At 34.3% G+C, this 21566-nt stretch overlaps 1 protein-coding gene across 1 annotated transcript; it reads left to right on the forward strand.

The window, feature by feature from the left end:
• The first annotated feature begins 16756 nt into the window (after positions 1 to 16756).
• On the forward strand, positions 16757 to 19066 carry LOC131855419 (cytochrome P450 6B6-like). The gene is made up of 2 exons (XM_059206694.1): positions 16757 to 18122; positions 18885 to 19066. Exons 1-2 carry the CDS (start codon positions 16757 to 16759, stop codon positions 19064 to 19066), a joined length of 1548 nt encoding a protein of 515 aa, XP_059062677.1.
• The last annotated feature ends 2500 nt before the right edge of the window (positions 19067 to 21566 follow it).

Consider the following 21566-nt stretch of genomic DNA (forward strand, 5'->3'; position numbering starts at 1 on the left):
GAAGCTCTCAGTGAAAATAGTACTTAACTCTGATAGTACAATTATTATATTTATTTCTTGCTGTGTTTTGAATTTTATAAATGTATATCTATATATGTATATATATATATAGCAATGGCTAACAATTGGTAGTAAACTCCAATGTTAAAAACCGAATAACTGTAAACTATTATTATTAATAGTTCCTTATTTAATTATTAATTAGTATAAAATCCAATTGAGATCTATTAGGATCCTCGAGGTTATCATAATCATATGATATTGATTATTAATGTGTTGAAAAAGCACCTAGAGATGATATCCAATTCCTCAAAGGTGTCATATTATGCTGGAATTATATATTATATGTATGCTCATATTGAATGTATTATATGTTTGAGCAATTGGTTCACTTCTTTGATGCTTCTCTTGAAATTCATTAGAATGGCCCTTAGCAGCCATTGTTGAGCAATAAAGGTACTTAAAGGTCCTGTGCAGGTACCTGTAGCTATGTACATTTGTCATTTGAGACAATGTTTAGTAAGTGATTGTTGGAATTTATAAGCACCCAATTAATATGTGACATGTTAGAAAGTGATAGATTACAGGTAAGACTATTCTTACATGGTTCAGTTTTGTAAACTATGAAGTTGTCTTTTAACCTAAAGAAAAGCTTTTGGTAAAGCCAGAAATGAATGTTGTTGGCTCTTGATTGTATTATTGATTGTACAAGAAACCTGTTGAATTTTCTAAACAATACTTGAGCAACAAGTTTGTCTTTAAATTTACTATTAGTGTTATGAATATGAATAAAAGTTTTTGGAAATAAGTTAATATTCGTGTACATACAGAATGTTTGGATATATATATTGAGTCGCAACAGTGCGAGTATTTGCCTTTTGATGAGTTATAACTCTCCATACAGTAAATTGCACAAAATGTCATGATTTTATAATTTGAATATGTACAACATAAGACAATTGTTATCACAATAATGAAAATAGACTATTGTAATATATTGCAATGTATTGCTATATTGTCCAATCTTGTGTACTGCATAAGCTAATGAACTGAAGATTTGCTGCAAGGATCTGAGCTTAAGTTATCCATTGAGTTTTATTATTTAGTGTCATTTGTAGAATGACAGTACTAAGAAACTATAAAGTGGACAGATTCATTGTTAAATCTGTATTGGAATTGAAATGTGAACCAAGGAGGAAATCATAATTGTTTAAATTCAAATTGTATTACATATTTGTAAAGTACAGATAAAAAAAAATAGAATGTATAGAATATATTATTGAATATTAATATAAATAAATGTATATCAGAAGATGATAATAACTGATTTAAAGCATTCATGAGTTAATAATGAACTCATCTTGAAGTTAGCACATGGATTGTGTCAAACAGTGTGGTCTAGGATTGTGAAATTTGGATAATAAACTTTATAATTCAGATATTATGGCAGGAAAATGGAAATAAATGAGTGCATAGCACTCTTTTGTTGTATATAGGTATGGACAGATAGGAGAGAATTAAGTGAATACATGTAAACTGTGATATGGTGAAATAGAGGAGAAAGGAAAAATTGGATACTATTTTTAAATGGTTTATGTAACTTACCTTTTATGTATTTGTATACTACAGGATTATAAAATATTTTATGATTTGACTAATGAAGTTCCTGTATATTAATTAGTTATTATTAAATAGTCTCTGTGGGAGGCAATGTTAAGATATTCAAAGTACATAAGCTTTAAAATTATTATAGAGGAAAATTATGAGACACAGACAGACAAGATTGTTAGGAAAGTAAAGAGATATGGATATTCTAGAAAACTTTGCTGATGACCTTGGTAATGTGGTTATTAATAGGCTGCATAACTTTCCATGCATGGAAATTCGTTCCCATTCTATACAACCGTTATATATTTATGAGAATTCCTGATTGTTGGTGTTTTATGCTATGCCTTTATAAGCATGTGGTTTGTTTTATTTAATATAACTTTGTTACCAAAGAGGATGAGACTGAAGTTAGTCAGTTTTATGAAGATTCATTTTATGAGAGCACTCCTATACTGTGCCACACTTCCAATTATCTTCTGTGAATCTACTGTACTGTAGAGGACAGTGCATGGCGATTTCGGTATAGCTATGACAGGAATATATAAGTAAAAAAAAAAAATAAAGAAGAATAGGAAAAATCCTCAATATCTTGTGAACACAAGTTAATCACTGCAAATGTAACTTAGATTGAAAGTGAGATGTTGGTATCCGTTGGGGTGAACAGTGATTCACAAGCACAGTATCAGTATAATTTATAGAAGAAAAAAATATATAAATAGCAATGATTCAAAAGAAGATTGTATCATATGTACAGGTATAAATACATATAGTAATGCCTATTTAACATTTAAATAGTATTCTGATTGATTGGATTGTATGACGCCATATAATGAAATGAAAAATTTATAAGCCAAGAGACCAGTGATAGACAAATAATATATATATATATATATATATATATATATATATATATAAGAAAATGGCAGAGACGACAGACAAAAGAAAAGTAGGACAGCAGAAAAAAAGATAAGCAGATGACATAAGAAAAAAAAAAGGAAACAGCAGGAAAAGACTGGATGCAAACTTCCATAGAGAGAGGGAGACGTGGATAGTCAGTATGGACGAGCTGGTTTATGAATATGGATACTGGCGTAATTTAGGAGATTTTTATATGGTTTCCTGATGGATAATAAACTACTTTATGAATAGCATATATGTAGAATGAAAAATAAATACTGCATGGTCTAAGTTGTAAGTTTTACATGTTACAGAGAAGTATTTGTTGAGAAAATGTTAGCGAGCTGAGCCATTGTTCTTTAATTATAATGGTATTATAGTGAATACAAATTTAAGAAGCACAGGTAGTTAAAAGAAAAAAAAAAACAAAGAATATATAAAAAAAGTTACTAGAGGATATAAATGAAAGTTAAGATATAAGAAAGTTAAATATTGTTAAGGATAACAGTTTACAGTTATAAATTACTGTTGTAGATGGTTTTGCCAATTTTATTAATTTCTAGTTAACCTTTGTTAAATCTTGAGATATTGTATCTATTAAGATTTTAATTGAAAAAAAAAGAGAATAATCGAAGCGTATAATGCTAAATTAACGAGCATGTAAGAATTGTTGGTATACATGTTGACTCAATTGACTTGAATATGAGATTGGATGTGTTTAGGTAGGTGTATTAGATGTATTAGGTATTTAGACCATTGTAACTTTTGACATAATTGTTGAGTTGAAGTAAAATAAAAGTGTTAACTAAGGCTTTTAATAGTGAACTCATCAACATATAAGAATTGATGTTGTCACTTGCATAGCATACGAGAACGGATGTATTAAATAAGTGAGGGTGTTTTAATGTTGAATTGTACAAAATTACAGGTGTAGAGATATTGGAAGTTTATAATAATAACGGTGATGTTGTTTTCAAATATTTGGTTGATATTCATCAGATAAATAAGATTGAATTAAATTTAAAGCGTTGTCTTTGACGACGACGGAAGTTAAAATTTTTATAAGTAATGATCAACGCAATCAAATGCTAGGCATTTGATTCCATAGATTAGTCTGAGCACCTATATGCACTTGTATGTGTGGCTGAACGCCCTTTGGAGAAATCGGATTGACTATTGTACTAACTAAATAGTTTAAATTGAAATTAATCCTTTCAGAACTGATTTTATGTGTCGGGAATTTAAATACAACTAATGGCTTGATAACATGGTCTGCTAGTAAGCAGAAAGTTACAGCCGAATACGCAGAATATTTTAGAAAATGTGTTGTAATTAATGGGAAATTAGAAGAGGTGCTAATTTATAGAACCCAGACACCATATACAGACACTTTAGAAACATTATGAATAAAGCGCTCGAGGTGTACAAGATAGTTACACTGCAAGATTGTAGTAAGGACGATCACAAGGTAAAATTTGATACACCTCGATGGAAAATAGTCGGTAAATATACGCGGTGAAGAGTTGTACATGAACGAATAGATCTGAAAGATTAAGGAATGCTAGTGATACAATGATGAGTTACAATCGATGACAAGCTGAATTATGAGCAAAATGGCAAATAGAACGGGCGGTTGATATGACAATGAAAAATGATTTGCAATACTTTGATGAAATTATGAGATTAATATAATAATCATATGACTATGAATACGATTTATGGATTTTAAGGTAAATTATGGTGATTTAGATTTGATGATATACTGATGAGATGATTGCGCTGAGATCGCGGCTGATGGTTCCGTATACGTTAGTTCACGGAGAAAATGGGGATCCGCGTGTGCTCAATGCGACGTACAACGAACGACTCGCTTTTTGTTGATGCTACTCAAGATTTGGTAGATAATAATAGGAGTAGGGTATGTGGTAGTAATATATTGCAAGTTCGTTCAGAAATTGATAGATATATATCAACCAGATATATAATTCGAATTTGGTACATAATTAAATTGAATTAACTTATGATTAAATGTTATAATGTCCTTTAAAGCGTTGGAGAAATAGTAAAATGGAACCAGGAAATTCAGTTCTTAAAGAAATGTAATAGAATAAAAAGTAATAGTAAAATTTGATGGGAGTACATATAACCCATAGTTGAGTTGCAATGTAGAGCACTTGAGGCTGAAGTAAAAATAGCATAGTACCATAAAGAATATGACTAGTTGGAGGCCGTAACTCCTTGTGTGCGCAAGCGGTGAATGCCTCATTGAGAAAATGACCAGTTGTTAAATATTTGATGTGTTTCAGTTGGAGACCGTAGTTCCTTGTGGCGGCAAGCGGTGGCTAAGTCTAATGAGAATCTGACCAGTTTGAGGCCGTAGCTCCTTGTGTGGGCAAGCGGTGGCTGAGTCTAATGAGAATTTGACCAGTTTGAGGCCGTAGCTCCTTGTGCGGGCAAGCGGTGGCTGAGTCTAATAAAATCCAGATCTGTTGAGACCGTAGCTCATAGTGGGCAAGCGGTGGCATTTTTTTAATGTTTTGTTTTAACAGGTATTTCACTAATTAGCTAGGCAGCCGTGTTTGCAGAGATGCTGACTAGTACCTGGTGTGAAAAATTAAGTGATACAACTTAAGGCGGAAAAAAAATATAACAAAGACTGAAGTCATGATGTTGAAATGTAATGTGTAGTTGTCAGTGGCAACTTTCATATTTTAAGTATGTAAATTATCTCAAACTAAATTTTATATGATTTTAATTTTATTATATTACCCGATGTTAACTGTTATGATAATATCGAATGAGGCCCTTCGATAACGTTGGATGGCCGAAGTGGCTACGAATACCATCGATTAAATATAAAGTGAATAGTAGGCTTACTAAACTCACGTTCGTTTGACGAAAGTTAGTAATTCGTTTTATGGAAATTGCGCAGGGTTTTGCAACGAACTCCCAGAGTCTGTACTCAATTTGCCAGAAAAAGAAATCAAATGTGTCATAAAATATTTTCTTTGTAAAAAAAGAGGCTTATTATAGAATTGAAGAATTTATAAATGTCATCATTTATAAATCAGTGTTTTTTTAGAAAATATCTAATTTGATATTCGTAGCGCTGTCAATGTTGTCTGATTGAACGGAGATTAAGTGCGTAGCGGTTTTTATGTTGATTGCCGCATGCCTAATCCTTGTTGTTAATTAAATATAAGTAAATCAATATTTATTTAAAAGAGCAACACACAGGGTTCTTGTTTGTTCTTCTTGTGATGAATCTGCGTTCCGAATGAGCGATAGATTCAAAAAACTTGACTACTCAAAAGTGCTTATATTAAGTTTATTTGAATAAAGATTATTTCTATTTCACATTAATCTGGAACATTGGGTTTTGGTTTATGTTAAACTGGTGTTGTAAAGAAAATTGAGATCAGTATCTACAATCATTTATAGTCCCCTAAATGTACAGGGTTCAAAGGGTGCAATAGATTACTTGACCAGTGAGCTGATGGTATTATTAAGTAAATCATAACTGAAATTCAATGAATTATGTTATATTAAAATAATTCTCTGGTAAATCAAGAGTATCGTCGAAGTAAAATAGTAGTAGTAGTATTGAGGGTATTAGAACCACTTGAATAATGTTGACCTGTTATTTTCTATTGGTTAGGTGAAGGCAGGCAGCGATTTTGTTCTAATTTTATGTCACGAGAATATTACTTTCTCTTTATATTTTTTTCTCTATATATGTAGGTAATTAAGTTTTACCTTTTGTAATGTGATATGTTAAATTTATCCGTTAAAATATTCATGATGAGAAATGTCAAGTTCTATTTTGGAGGTATAAAAAAAAAATGCAATGTTCATAAGATCGGAAACTTACATTGTGATGGTGATATGTTACAGTCTGACTCATAGAAGTCAATCACCGCCAAATAATTGTTTGTTACTCTAAAAGGTTGTTCATGTTTTTGGGTGATTTGGATTATGTAAATTAATATATGTTATGTTATATTTTGTGCATTTCTGAATGCATGCCGAAACTTAGCTCTGTTAGTATTGATTTTAGATTGTAAACCTTGGACAGTATACTAAGATAGTCAATGTTATGAAAGTAATGTGTATCTTTAGTTTATTTAGTTTAGTATTTGTTATATGATCCTATATCCTTTGATAAGCATGACTACGCTCATAAGTTACCTATGTGTCTGGGCCAGACACTATTGCAGGATGGCCGACTGTTAACTATCGTGTGACGCACCATTAATTAAAAATGGTGAAGTCAATATCATGTAACCTGAAACGGAACGTCAGAGGCCAGAGCCAAAGTAATCTATGTGACATTGACAAGTGGATGACGGATGATTGAACGGAGGCAGCGGGAGTTTTGGAGCGAAAGTGTTGATATTATTATAAAAACAAATAAGAGATAGGTAATTGTGAATATTGTAGGCATTGAGGTGTTTCTCTCCCTGACTAACCGGCATTACGCCTAAGTCGTCAGAATACTAGTGATTTTAAAAATATATATAACTCAAAGGTGACTGACATAGTGATCTATCAGCGCACAGTCCAAACCAGTGGACAGATCGAGCTGAAATTTGGCATGCAGGTAGATGTTATGACGTAGGCATCCGCTAAGAAAGGATTTTGATTAATTCTACCCCTAATGGGATGAAATAGGGGATGAATGTTTGTATGAAACTTCGTCAATTTTAAACCGATCGGGCTGAGACTTTGCATGCATAAAGCTACTATGACGTACGCATCTCCTAAGAAAGGATTTTGATAAATTCCACCCCTAAGGGGATAAATTAACGCGAGCGAAGCCGCGGGCAAAAGCTAGTATGTATATAAAGTAAAACAAAACAACATCGACGTTCCGTGCGTGATGTTCCAAATTTGAATTTTATAATTTTATTCTTAAATATAATTATATGGCTATTTTGTTATATCTCAAGACAATTCACACAACGCCATCTAGTCCCAAACTAAGCAGAGCTTGTGTTAGGGATACTTGACAACTGATATAAATACATGGATGCACTTTTTTTGTAAATAAATACATATGGTACATAGAAAACACCCAGACCGATACAAACAATAATACTCATAAATACAAAAGTTGGTACCGTCCGGGGAATTGAACCGGCGACCATCAGATAGTAAACCGGTATCCTAAACCACTAGACCACCGCAAACACGCTTCGAGATTAAATATGAAGACTTGATTCGTGTCTATAAAACTGGGGCACGTCTCTCTCATTCAAAAATGGTTAATTGTACAACAATTTGCCGCTCTGATATCTGTTATGTTAAACTGGGTATCGCTAATAGAGTCTTCAACTTACAAAGGCTGTTCACTTCCACGTCGGCGACTTAATTCCAAGAATGACATGCAAAACGACGTCCCTCGCAGTCGAGAGCTGTGACAAAACAAATTGTATTTGAGCATCGTAACCGACCCACAAAGGCATCCAGCGAATAAAGCTAAATATAAAGGACTATAAGCAATTACGGCACGATCGCGGGCTCTCTTCAGATTTACCAACAACACTGCACGCGCTGCGGTCACCCCCGATTCTAAGTGCCTCACAATAGAGGTGGTTTTAGATGTGTAGAGACGCACGTCGACTGGTATGCGAGCGTTCAGACATCAAGTTTCCCCACTTTGTTTATTCCCCTTAACGAGCGAACGCCATTCAATGGCCAGGAATTGTTGCGGCTCCTACGCTCCCATTGTCATGGAAATAACGTGAGTTATTGCTAACATTTCTTTCCTGAGATACGGACACCTGTGAAAGTGCGAGACGCCTGCCTCACTAAAGTCCTATTACTTGGCGGGATCGCACAAATAAACTTTGCAGCTCTCGGCTGCCCCGAGAGGCGACTTCGAAACGCTTTCCAAGTTTGTAACTTAGTATTATAAGTCGCAGTTTTAAGTGTCATAAAAAATACGTTATAGCTGTTGCGAAGGTTATGATTAATGCTTAAGGGATTGAGCGGTATACTATTTAGAGAGAATAAAAAAATCAAGAGGGAATAAATTATATTATCTATACATTTGTACACATAAATAAAATTGGAGTGTCTGTTTGTGATATTGAAATAACCGTTTTTTACTACATGCATATAAATATAAATACACCAAAATAACATTTTTTACAATTTCTGTCTGTCTGTCTGTTTGTTCCGACTGATCTCTGAAATGGTTGGACCGATTTTGACGGGACTTTTTTTTGGCAGGTAGCTGATGTAATAATGAGTAACTTCGCCTTTATTTTAGAAAAATAAAGTTAAATTCCACGTGGACGAAGTCGCATGTACAGCTAGTCACTTCTCTGTCCTCTCTCCTCGTCGAGACGACTATATCGAAAATTCTAGAAACATGACAGATTTGGCGATCAGCCAATTCGTACTTAACGAAAACAAAGTGATATAGAATAGTAAAATCGTGTCAGGATCGGTTATACATAATACAAGATGGGAATGTTATGTTTCATGCAGTTCAGTGATCTTTCCCGTTATGATTTATTCGTGCAGCATCACCCGTTTTGTCTCGAGCGGATTTTAAAAATTCAAAGTTTATATAACAAATATCTCGCTTGCTGGATTGTTAAAGTTTTTTTTTTTCTCTATGAGATGAGATGAGGGACCTCCAGTAAGGTGCTATCTCATTTACTTTCTTTAGATGTTGAAGTTTAATAATCTTTTATTGTTGCCATTTTTAATCGCTAGAGACTGTACAGTCATCTGCATGAACACCTCTGACACTTTGTCTTACCAAACCAAACTAGTAAAGTAATTAAGCAAGAAACGTATTTTATAGCACTAGCAGTGTCCGCATTTCAAGCGCTTGAAAATTACAGCCTACTAGCTTTTACCCGCGGCTTCGCTGGCATTGAATACGTTAAATATAGGAGAAGTATAAGTATAATTGATTTATAACTTCATTACTGGCGCTGAGATAGCAAAATGTTGATATTTTTTTTTTTTATAAAAAACATTTATTTTTAACAATAAAAAGTATCCTATGTACATTCTAATACCTCCAAGAACATGTGTACAAAATTTCATGATGATCGGTTTGAAATTTATAATAGAATTAATGATACTAGCTACCTGCTTCGGCTTCGCACGAGTGTAGATGTATTATACATATATAGATTGGACATAGGATATTTTTTATTAAAAAAAATATATTTTTTATTTCAAGCGAGCGAAGCCGCGGTTAAAAGCTAATAATATGTATATAAAATAGACAATGTTTGGTTACCAATTACCATCACATAAAATAAGTTATGGTCTGGCTGATGGTGTAATGTAACAAGTGTATTAATTTCATCTGCTACTAGCTGTGCCTACGACTTCGTTCGCGCAGCACACGCAGCGGAAGCCCTCAAAAATGAATAATTTTTCCCAGTTTTGCAACATTTTTCACTGATGCTTCGCTTCAAGTGGTCGTAGCGTAATGTTATATAGCATAAGGCCTTCCTCAACAAATATATAACCGACACAAAAAGAATTTTTCCATTCGAACCATTAGTTCCTGAGATTAGCGCGTTAAAACAAATAAACTCTTCAGCTTTATAATATAGATTATTCTGTTATTGAAGACGCAGCGTGGGAAGGCCTCCAGTAAGGTGGACCGACGATCTGGTCAAGATCGCTGGAAGGCATTGGATGCGAGCAACGCAGGACCGATCGTCGTGGAGATCTTTGGGGGAGGCCTTTGTTCAGCAGTGGACGTCTTCCGGGCTGAGATGATGGTGATGATGGTTCTGCTATTATTGTCGTAACATTTTTCCAGTACTGTGATTTTTGTGAGTAAGAATTTATAGAAACATTATCATCTGCTTCTTCCGTACCCAATTTATTTGGTTGTAATATGTTTTTCTCTTACATTCATCCCTGTTCGCAGTCATCTCGTTATTTACTCCCTTTCTTACCATACCATCTGAAAGATGGAATGGTGAGACACACAGTCCATCCATCTCTTTTTTGGTTCTTCTCTGCCTTTATAACCATCGACACCGTCCTTAGGATATGATCATCATTCCTACGCATTACATGCCCATACCACGATAGACGATTACTCTTCAACCTCTCCGGCACCGGCGTCACTTTCATACTTCCTCTAATGTATTCATTCTTTATCTTGTCTATTCTTGTCACACCACACATCCATCTTAACATTCGCATTTCAGTTGCATTATTTACGGGCCAGCACTCTGATCCATACAAAACAACAGGCCGGATCATGGTCTTGTAAATTTTGCCTAAGAATTTATAGATAGACTAGCTTTTGCCCGAGGCTTCGTCTTTGTCTAGTACCCATAAGACAAGCTTTGCTTAGTTTGGGACTAGATGGCGTTGTGTGAATTGTTTTGAGATATAAAAAATAGCCATATAATTATATTTAAGAATAAAATTATAAAATTCAAATTTGAAACGTCACGCACGGAACGTCGATGTTGTTTTGTTTTACTATATATACATACTAGCTTTTGCCCGCGGCTTCGCTCGCGTTAATTTATCCCCTTAGGGGTGGAATTTATCAAAATCCTTTCTTAGGAGATGCGTACGTCATAGTAGCTTTATGCATGCAAAGTCTCAGCCCGATCGGTTTAAAATTGACAAAGTTTCATACAAATCTTTATACCCTATTTTATGCCTTTGGCGGTAGAATTAATCAAAATCCTTTCTTAGCGGATTGCTACATCATAACATCAATCTGCATGCCAAATTTCAGGCCGATCCGTCCAGTGGTTTGGGCTGTGCGTTGATAGATCACTACGTCAGTCACCTTTGAGTTATATATATTTAGATTTTACAGCCCCAGATAAAAGATACATAGAGGCAATTATACTGATGCAATATTTAAGCGAACTCTGGGACAAAAGCGGCTTCAAAATCTAATAATGTAATCAATAGCTCAGAAAAATAGGAAATGGAGGAAACGATTAATTAAACTTTGACTTCGCCTCAATACGAAGTGAGCGAGGACCGCCGGATAAATATAACGAAATACAACAATAAAAATATAAAAAATATTGAGAGATACTTTTGCTATAAAATTAAAAACGCTTTTAAAAGTAGAGGTTGGTGGTTAAAATTTAGAAATGCATGTATTTCTTAATGCCACATTTTGATATTGTTCGGAGATGATAAGACCAAATGGACCGCCTCTACAGGACAGTTGGCTGTGGGTACACTGGTACTTATTAAGGAGAAGGGACAACCGCCCCCACTCTGGGCCGTTGGGACGCGTAATGAAAGTCTACCCTGGCAGCGATGAGTCACGAGGGTTGCTGAGTTGAAAACTAAGAAGGAGACATTGCTGAGAACCTTCAACATCCTCTGCCCTCTACCCATTAATTGAATCCATCAACCCGGGCAGACTGTTCAGGCATCGTTGCTGCAGGGTGTGGCTCGAAGGGGGTGCGAATAGCACCGGCCCTCACTTCTGATCTCGCCACCGATTACGACACGCGCACAATTTTTTTTTTTATTTATTTTGGTACAAACAGTCATTACAATTATAATTACAAATATATATATATATATATATATATATATATAGATAGTTGATAGACAACGAGTACCGAAAAGTATTTAGTAGTATTATATTAATAAGTAGTGTTGACATAATGAGCCTAGATATTAAGGTTAGAATTTTTTTTTTTTACATTTTATATTTTACTATAAACAGACGATACAGTAAATATTCTACCATTTTTTGTATTTCATATTTAAATAATTACATCTAATCTACAGTCCATAACAAAAACCTTTAATTTAAAAGTCCTTAGTTTAGGACCCTACAGATATCCCTTAACACTTAGGGGTATAAATAGATAACAACCTATTCTCATACCTATTGTATATAAAATTTCATCAAAAGCGGTTAAGCTGTTTCGGAGATGTATAGCAATTAACACTGAGACGAGAATTTTATGTACATGTATATAAAATATTTTCAATATATGTATTAATGAATATGTTTATTTATGATGTTTTCTATCTAAATATATATAACTCAAAGGTGACTGACATAGTGATCTATCTATGCACAGCCCAAACCAATGGACAGATCGGACTGAAATTTGGTTGAAATAAAAACGCTATTAAAAAATAGGGGTTAATGGTAGAAGGGTGAAAATTTTGAAATACATGTATTTCTTAATTTGGACTACGTTTATCACTTAGGGGTAGAAAAAATATATAACAACCTATTCTCATCCCTCATAGTGTAAGTCTGTTCGCTCAAATAAATTAAAAAAAAAATTATTAGATCATTCAATGACCATTACTAATTGTTATTATAATATACTGATTTGATATGAAACGGATACTTGGTGTGATGCATACATATCATTAATAGGTACCTAAATCCAGTTATCAGTTAATACTTATTACACTATCAGATTGAGACACTGTTTACACTAATTATAAAGATATTGTTGTGTCCTACAATTATCTGTGGAATTAAAACCATTGCGATGTTATCTTGGGCATTTTTGGTGAGAGAGCGACTAAGGGTGAATAGCGCTCACGAGTAGACGATTCCGTATATTTTTACTATTTAATAATATTATAATATTTGACAGCCTCGGTGGTCTAGTGGTTTAGCACACCGCTTTACTATCCGATGGTCGTGGGTTCGATTCCTCGCACGGTACAAACATTTGTATTCATGAGTATGATTGTTTGTATCGGTCTGGGTGTTTTCTATGTATAATATGTATTTATTTACAAATCAAAATGTATCTATGTATTTATATCAGTTGTTTAATACCCATAACAGAGCGTCTGCTTAGCTTGGTACTAGATGGCGTTGTGTGAATTTTCCTGAAATATTATTATTATTATTTAATAATATTGTGCAACTTAGACTTTTAAATAAATAAATAAAAAAAATGCTATCTACTGAAAGTGCCGTCAAAATCAAACGTTTCTAAGATTAGCAAGAATAAACGGTCAGACAGACAAAAATATTTTATATTAGTTTCTTTTTATGTACAACATATACTCTTTACTGAGATACAAACAGACAATCCAATTATATTTATTAGTATGTATTAGGTTTGTGGATAATACGGTTTATTAAACATCATAGTGCTGTATTTCTTCAGTTTAGTTTTTATTCTCTTATAACGATACAATTTTGCTCTGTTCCTCTATTTGCCTCTCACGGCATCTTCGTGGCAAAACTAGGCCTATAATAATAATAATCTCAGGACAATTCACTCAGCTCCATCTAGACCCAAGTTAAGTTAGCTAAAGCTTATGCTATGGGTACTAGATAACTGATACATATACATTTTTTTTGTAAATACATACATACATAACATACATAGAAAACACCCAAACCGATACAAACAATCATACTCATTAATACATGTTTGTGCCGTGCGAGGAATCGAATCCGCGACCATCGGTCGTAAAGCGGTTTGCTAGACCGCTAGACCACCGAGGTCGTCTATGCACGACAAAAATCTGCAGATTCTGCCAAACTGAAGAGGAAACGCCACTACACATCCTATGTGGTTGTAGCCTACTCACGCATAAACGAAATACCTCTTTAGGAAAGTTCACACTCTTTCCTGAGGAGGTAAAAACCATCGCTCCTAAGAATATCCTTCAATTCTTGTCCCTGACGGGTCTAGGTAGCGAATTTTGAAAAAGGCGAGCACAATAGATCTGTGTAGGTCGCAGTGCTACAGGTGCTACAAACATCTGACAATAGTCCAAACTACCCAATAAAAAAAAAGTACTAGTGACACATTGCATTCTTACGTTGTGATGACACAGAGAAGCAAGCCACTTGGTTACAACCCAATCAGTTTTGCGGCAAAACAAGAAATCATATCGTTATCTGCATTTATAATCTATACGTAATTTAGTGAAATCATTTTTTATACGAGTCATCAACAATGACGACTGCATTTTCCTTCTTCTATACATATAAAAACATTAGTGATTGCTGTCCGTACATAGATAGATTTTTTCGGACTACTCTAATGCTGTTGGCCGCAGCTGGCCTTTACAGCTTCACCGGACGATAGGGGGCGAGTGCAGATGGCACTCCGAGCCCGCGGAAGGACTTGGAGCGGCTCGAAGGCCAACTCCCGCCTGACGGATACGATTTTAGTCTGAGGGCACCACTACAAGTTCGAACCTCGGCTCAGGCCGTCGTAATATCGATCCCCGTTTGAATTGGACGGGGGATCGATCGGAGGGGATGAACAATGACAAAAACTTATTGGATGACATTATTAACCTATTAATAACCGAAAGAATAGAATAGAACATTCAAATAAATTTAAATTTAAGTACTTCTGAATAATCATACTTATTTATTTATTTATTCTACTCCAAATTCGGAAATCTCATTCTTTTTATGATGAGGCATCATAAGAAGAACGAGCAAGAAACTTGCGTGTAGCACTTTTAAATAATTGTTGTAACTACATTTTTACGTTGAAATATGTGAATGCAAACTACCTATTAGTACTAATTCATTAAAGTTAAAATATTAACCATACAATCAACTTGTTTAATACCTTACCTTTTACCAAAGATTGTAAGAGTTTTTATGTTTATCTGTTTTGTCTGGTCGTTTGTGTACGTTAATCTTAAAAATGGTTTAATTATTTGAGGTGCCTGTTTTTCTTATGTATTACTATTCATCCAACCTGGCTTCGCACGGGTGCACATATATTATACATATAAACCTTCCTCTTGAATCACTATCTATTAAAAAACCGTTTCAAATTCCGTTGCGTAGTTATAAACATTTAAGCATACATAGGGACAGACAGCGACAGCGACTTTGTTTTATATAATGTAATGTTTATGGTAAGCTTATTGTTATTAGTGTTATATTCCAATAGGTTTATAAACAACGAAGTTATTATTATTCTCAAGGCGGGTATAAAGTCACGGCTTGAGTTATTTAATACATATATATGTAGATAAAAGGATCTGTGGATAAAATATAAACAAGATGATACATTGTGGTGAATGATATTCAATAGGACGAGATAGGTATATAAAATTATTATTTGCGTTAAGGGACACTGTTTGGGAAACTACTCTGCTACCAAAATGTTAGGGCAACGTCAGTCATTTACCTTTATGGTTCTGCGGATTTCTTGGGCTTCAGGGTCTCGAAAGTATCTTCGCTAGCTTTCCAGTTTCACAACAGGCCTCACAGTAGGTTAACACAGTTCTAATTTATTTTAATTCACAACACAATGCGCGCCCGCGTCAATGCCGCTGTACGGTCCGTTTGTTACTAGTTAGGGAGGGGAAGGGAACGCGCGGGAACAGAAAACTAACGGACTCTAATATAATATAATATCTGTGCTTACGATGATACCGGGTAGATTTTGAACAGACACACATATGACAAACTGAAGAGAGCAGAGGAAACGCCAAACACATCCTATGTAGTCGTAGCCCGCTCATGCATAAATGTAATATCTCCTTTGGAAAGCTTACTTTCTTTTCTGAGGAGATAAAAACCATCGCTCCTAAGAATATCCTTCAAATCTTGTGACCCTGACGGGTCTAGGTAGCGAACTCTGAAAAAGGGCAATAGATCTATGCAGGTCTCAGTGTTACAGGTTCAAGCACCTGAAAATAGCCCAAACAACCCAGTAAAAAAATTTATAATAATAATCTTAGGACAATTCTCACAGCGCCATCTAGAGGTTAAGCTAGCTAAAGCTTGTATTATGAGTACTAGATAACTGATATATATAAATAGATTTTTTTTTAAATACATAGATATTATACATAGAAAACACCCAGACCGATACAAACAATCATACTCATGAATACAAATGTTGTGCCGTGCGAGGAATCGAACCCGCGACCATCAGTCGTAAAGCAGTGTGCTAGACCGCTAGACCACCGAGGTCGTCAGGTTAAATGCCATCAAATTTGTTGTTCCAGGTATGCCACAGCGTAAGTTTTTTTTGTTATGTATGCAGTTTATAACCTACATACATATTGCAGTCATTCAATTAACCTGAATATAAAAATACCTTGATTATATCTTTACTAATACAATATAACATGTAAACATATTATTTTTGTTCTCTTATCTACCAGGATAATTGTTATCATGACTCATTGCTAAATCATTGTTGCCTAATTAGACAGTCTTAGTGATTACATATTTTGTTTTCTATATATAAAGAGTAGCGCTCACCAAATTATTTATCAGTGATAGACAGTGTCAATCAGCGCAAACATGATTGCAATAATTCTGCTAGTAATCTTCATCAGCTCTCTGTATCTTTACGGTACGAGGAACCACGACTACTGGAAGAAGAGAGGGGTGAAGCATGAGAAACCAATTCCCCTATTCGGCAACGACACCAAGCGCCATCTCCTACAGAAGAACGTTACTCAGATGGCGGTGGACACATATTGGAAGTTTCCAGAAGAACGCTTCGTTGGCTACTACCGAGGAAGCATACCTGAACTAGTGGTGAGAGATCCAGACCTCATAAAAAGTATTATAATAACTGATTTCAATAACTTCTACTCCCGCGGCCTCTCTCCTGAACATAAAGTTATTGAACCTTTACTGCGTAATTTGTTCTTCGCGGATGGAGATCTGTGGAGGCTGCTACGCCAGCGGATGAGTCCGGCGTTTACGAGTGGTAAGTTAAAAGCCATGTTTCCACTTATCGTCGACCGCGCTGAAAAGTTGCAAGCGAGAGCGCTTGCAGCCGCTGCATCTGGAACTCCTATAGATGCACGAGATCTCATGGCACGATACACAACCGATTTCATTGGTGCCTGTGGCTTCGGACTCGATGCAGATTCACTGAACGATGACAATTCTAGAGTAAGAAAACTGGGCGCTAAAATTTTCAATTTAACTCTATCACGTGCATTTACAGTAATACTAAAAACACTGTTTCCTGATGTGTTCAAGCACCTTAAATTTCTCGGTCAAGATCTGGAAGATGATGTAGTAAGTTTGGTAAATGCCATACAAAAGCAAAGAAATTATGAACCATCAGGCCGTAATGACTTCATAGATATGCTATTAGAATTAAAACAAAAAGGCAAAATTGTAGTAGAATCTCTGGAACGAGTGAAGCCAGATGGCAGCCCGGAGATAGCAGAACTCGAAATGGATAACTACTTGCTAGCAGCTCAGGCCTTTATATTCTTCGCAGCTGGTTTCGAAACTTCATCATCGGCTACCAGCTTTACACTACACCAACTGGCTTACAATCCTAGCGTTCAAAAGAAAGTACAAGAAAATATAGATGCAGTATTAAATAAATATGACAATAAACTAAGCTATGATGCAATAAAAGAAATGACATACTTACAGTGGAGTTTCCAGGAGGGAATGAGAATGTTTCCATCATCAGGATTTCTGATGAGAAGGTGCGTGAAGAAATACACGATACCTGGTACTGATATAACAATTGATGAAGGTGTTAAGGTGACTATTCCGATACAGGCCTTGCACAATGATCCTAAATATTTTGATAATCCAACACAATTCAGACCAGAGAGGTTCTCACCCGAGGAAGTAAGCAAGAGGCACAAATTTGTTTATTTGCCGTTTGGAGATGGACCCCGCTCCTGTATTGGTATGTATTAACTTTAAATAAATTTTATTTATCGTTATTTAAATTTCTTATTACTAAACTTTGATTAATCTTATTAATATTATAATATTATTAATGCGAAAGTGTGTGAGAGTTTTTGCATAAAAGAATAACAAACACCCATCTATACATGGGTGTTTGTTATTCTTTTATGCAAAAACTACTGAACGGATTTTCATTAAAGTTTACAGTAATATAGAATAACATATCTTATATATAAAATTCTCGTGTCACAGTTTTCGTTCCCATACTCCTCCGAAACGGCTTGACCGATTCTCATGAAATTTTGTGAGCGTATTGAGTAGGTCTGAGAATCGGCCAACATCTATTTTTCATTCCCCTAAATGTTAGGGGTAGTCCACCCCTAAATTTTTTTTTTAGTTTAAGGCAAAACAACGTTTGCCGGGACAGCTAGTAGTCTATAAATTTCACACTAGTGAAACTGTGGGTACAGTTAGTAATAGTATAAATATTTTATTTAATTATTCATATTAACAATCGACAAATTGCCAATTACTATTCATCATCACCATCATCACAGCCTGGAAGACGTCCACGGCTGAACAAAGGCAATTACTATTAAATTATTAACTGTCAATTTATCCATAGTAATATTATAATCAAACTCTAAGTACGAGTATCTATCTGTTTGTTACTTTTTTACATGGAATCACACTTTACTGATACTCTATATGTAGCTTATATATTAAGTCCTGTACTAAAATGCATTCGTGGACATTACAGGAGGTCGTCTGGGCCAGATGCAGTCTGTGGCGGGCCTGGCCGCGGTTCTAGCTCGGTTCACTGTTGAACCGGCTTCAGAATCCAAGAAGGAGCTGACATCAGACCCCAAGTCCAGCATCGTGCAGAACATCATTGGCGGTATACCACTTATATTCCGTGAAAGAAAGGACAAAACGTGTTAATTGACATTCTTATTAAATAATTCATCATAGCGTAGGTTCTAGATAAATATAATTATGATAAATATACATTTATTGTTAGAAGATTACAGAAATCTCGTTGAAGACTAATTTATCACGGATTATGATTTAAGTGTATATAAATATTGTAAATAGTGTTAAATTAATATTTTATCATTTATAATAAAAGTAATTAAAAATTTACAATACATTTTATTGGTATATACCTGGTTTTACTATATAGGTTTATCTATACATATAAATAATTCAATTTTATTTAAAGATTTTTTTACGAGTGCCTTTTCATATAGTAACTGAAAATCAGAACTGTTCTGTTCTATTTACAGTTACTTTTTTATATATTTTGCTTTTTAAAACTATACTGTCTTATTATATGTGTATGTTGATGTAACCAAAGCAAATGTCTATAACATCAACTATAAATATATTAAAATACACTTTTTTATTTTAAACCTTCTTCATAATATATACATATAAATAAAATTGGTGTTGTGAAGTCAAAGCGCCTACTTATTTTATTTACGCAAATACTACACTTTTGCGATTTGTGCTCATACAATTTTGTAGTTTTTATTAAGTTAAAAATATAGAAGTCGTACAAGTTACTCTGCGTCTTTAATTTCATTATTCCCGAACATCCGCTGTGAGTACTCCAGAACCTGGTCCTATATCGAAGCCGGATGTGAATTAAATGCGGATCAGTTATTATTTTGTGGAATTAAATCGAAATACAAGAAATAAAAGAGAAATTAATTGGATGCAAGTTGACCGGCAGAACTACCTACCATTGGATGTGAATCGAGTGTAATTTATAGTGGTGTTAAGTATAAATTACTATATAATAAACTTATCCCAACACTCTACAGGTAATATTATAAGTAAATAAAAAACTTTATTAAGGTTAGTAAACGATAATTACGTTATTTATCTGTATCACATTATTTTAACTTCATTGGTTTCCTACCTACTGCATTGTGAATAATATTAGTACTTTTTCATAATTTGCTAAAATTAACTACAAATCTACTTAATTAAGTATAGTAAGCACTAATGCTACATTGTTTGAGTTAATTATCAAAATATATGCCTCATAATTGCAAATTTCAATAGTTATTCACGTCAGTTGTATGTAAGTAAAGTAGGTATAACTAATTCTTTTGTGTTAAATGTTACTTTGGTGTTTGGTGTTTAATTTTATTGTCAGGTTCTATATTATATTACAATTTAGGTACTTAAGGAATCTGTACATTTATGTTAAACAAATAATTTGCCGTATGTACGACAGCAAGTTAAGAAACAATCTAGTATTTTCTCTATTAATGTCAATTTGAATCGGTACTTATGCTTGTGCATATGTACCATACAACATTTACAGTACATTTACTAGATTTATATAATATACATATAAATATATTTCTTTATCGAATTAACATATTGTTAGCTTAATATTTTGTATTCATACCTATTGATCGTAGATCTTTATTTCATTAATTAGAATTAATTTTTTAATTGTATAAATTCCAGGTCGACAACACTCGAATCCCATAATGACCGAAGAAAAGGAGTTAATAAAAAAGCGAGGCAGTTTTAAAGGCCGTTTAACTGCATTTATTAATTATTTGCATACACTAACTGATGAACCGTTAAGTCTCTCGGATGCCAGAGAATTACAATTACGTATGGGTAAAATTGAGTCGTTGTATGAACAGTATGATCAGGTACAGTTGCGCCTTGAATGTATAGTTGATAATAGTGAAGAGCAATTTAAAGAGCGCTCCGACTTTGAATCACAATATTTCAAGGCAATCGCGAAAGCCCAAGGTTTACAAAATGTTAATGTTGAGACTATGAGCAATATGGGTAGTGATGGAGGTACTCGAGCGAGCAATAATCATAAGCTGGTGCGTCTTCCGACCATCCAGCTACCGCGATTCAGTGGTTCATACGATGATTATTTGGAATTTAGAGACACCTTTACTAGCCTTATACACAACAATGATGAAATAGACGAAGTGAATAAATTTCACTATTTGCGTGCATCGTTAGAGGGTTCTGCTGCCGTGGTAATTCAATCAGTTGAGTTTTCATCTAGTAATTATGCTGTTGCGTGGAAACTTTTGTGCGATAGATTTGACAACAAACGTCTGTTGATACAAAATCATGTGTCTTCTTTGTTCAATGTGGAAGCAATAACAAAGGAGTCATCAGCAAATTTAAAGCGGTTAATTGATCAGGTAAATAAAAACTTGCGGGCACTTGAATCATTAGGTGAACCTGTCAAACATTGGGATACCCTTTTAATCCATATTATTACCCATAAATTAGATAGTAAAACTTATAGAGAGTGGGAGGAATTTAAGGGGCATTCACATAAATATACTTCAATTACCTTTGACACCTTTCTAGAATTTATCCGAAATCGTGCAGATTTGATTGAAACATTAGAGCTTTCACGTGTCAATCAGGGCAATTTAAATCATAA

Source organism: Achroia grisella, unplaced genomic scaffold (genome assembly GCF_030625045.1).
Source record: "Achroia grisella isolate CSIRO2021 unplaced genomic scaffold, CSIRO_AGI_Agris_v1 utg1387, whole genome shotgun sequence".
Lineage (NCBI taxonomy): Eukaryota > Metazoa > Arthropoda > Insecta > Lepidoptera > Pyralidae > Achroia > Achroia grisella.

Excerpts from the sequence above, each read along its gene's own strand:
- LOC131855419 (XM_059206694.1), top strand. The coding sequence starts at position 16,757 with ATGATTGCAATAATTCTGCTAGTAATCTTCATCAGCTCTCTGTATCTT. Across the intron at positions 18,123-18,884 it reads TGGACCCCGCTCCTGTATTG|GAGGTCGTCTGGGCCAGATG; the intron begins GTATGTATTAAC and ends TGGACATTACAG.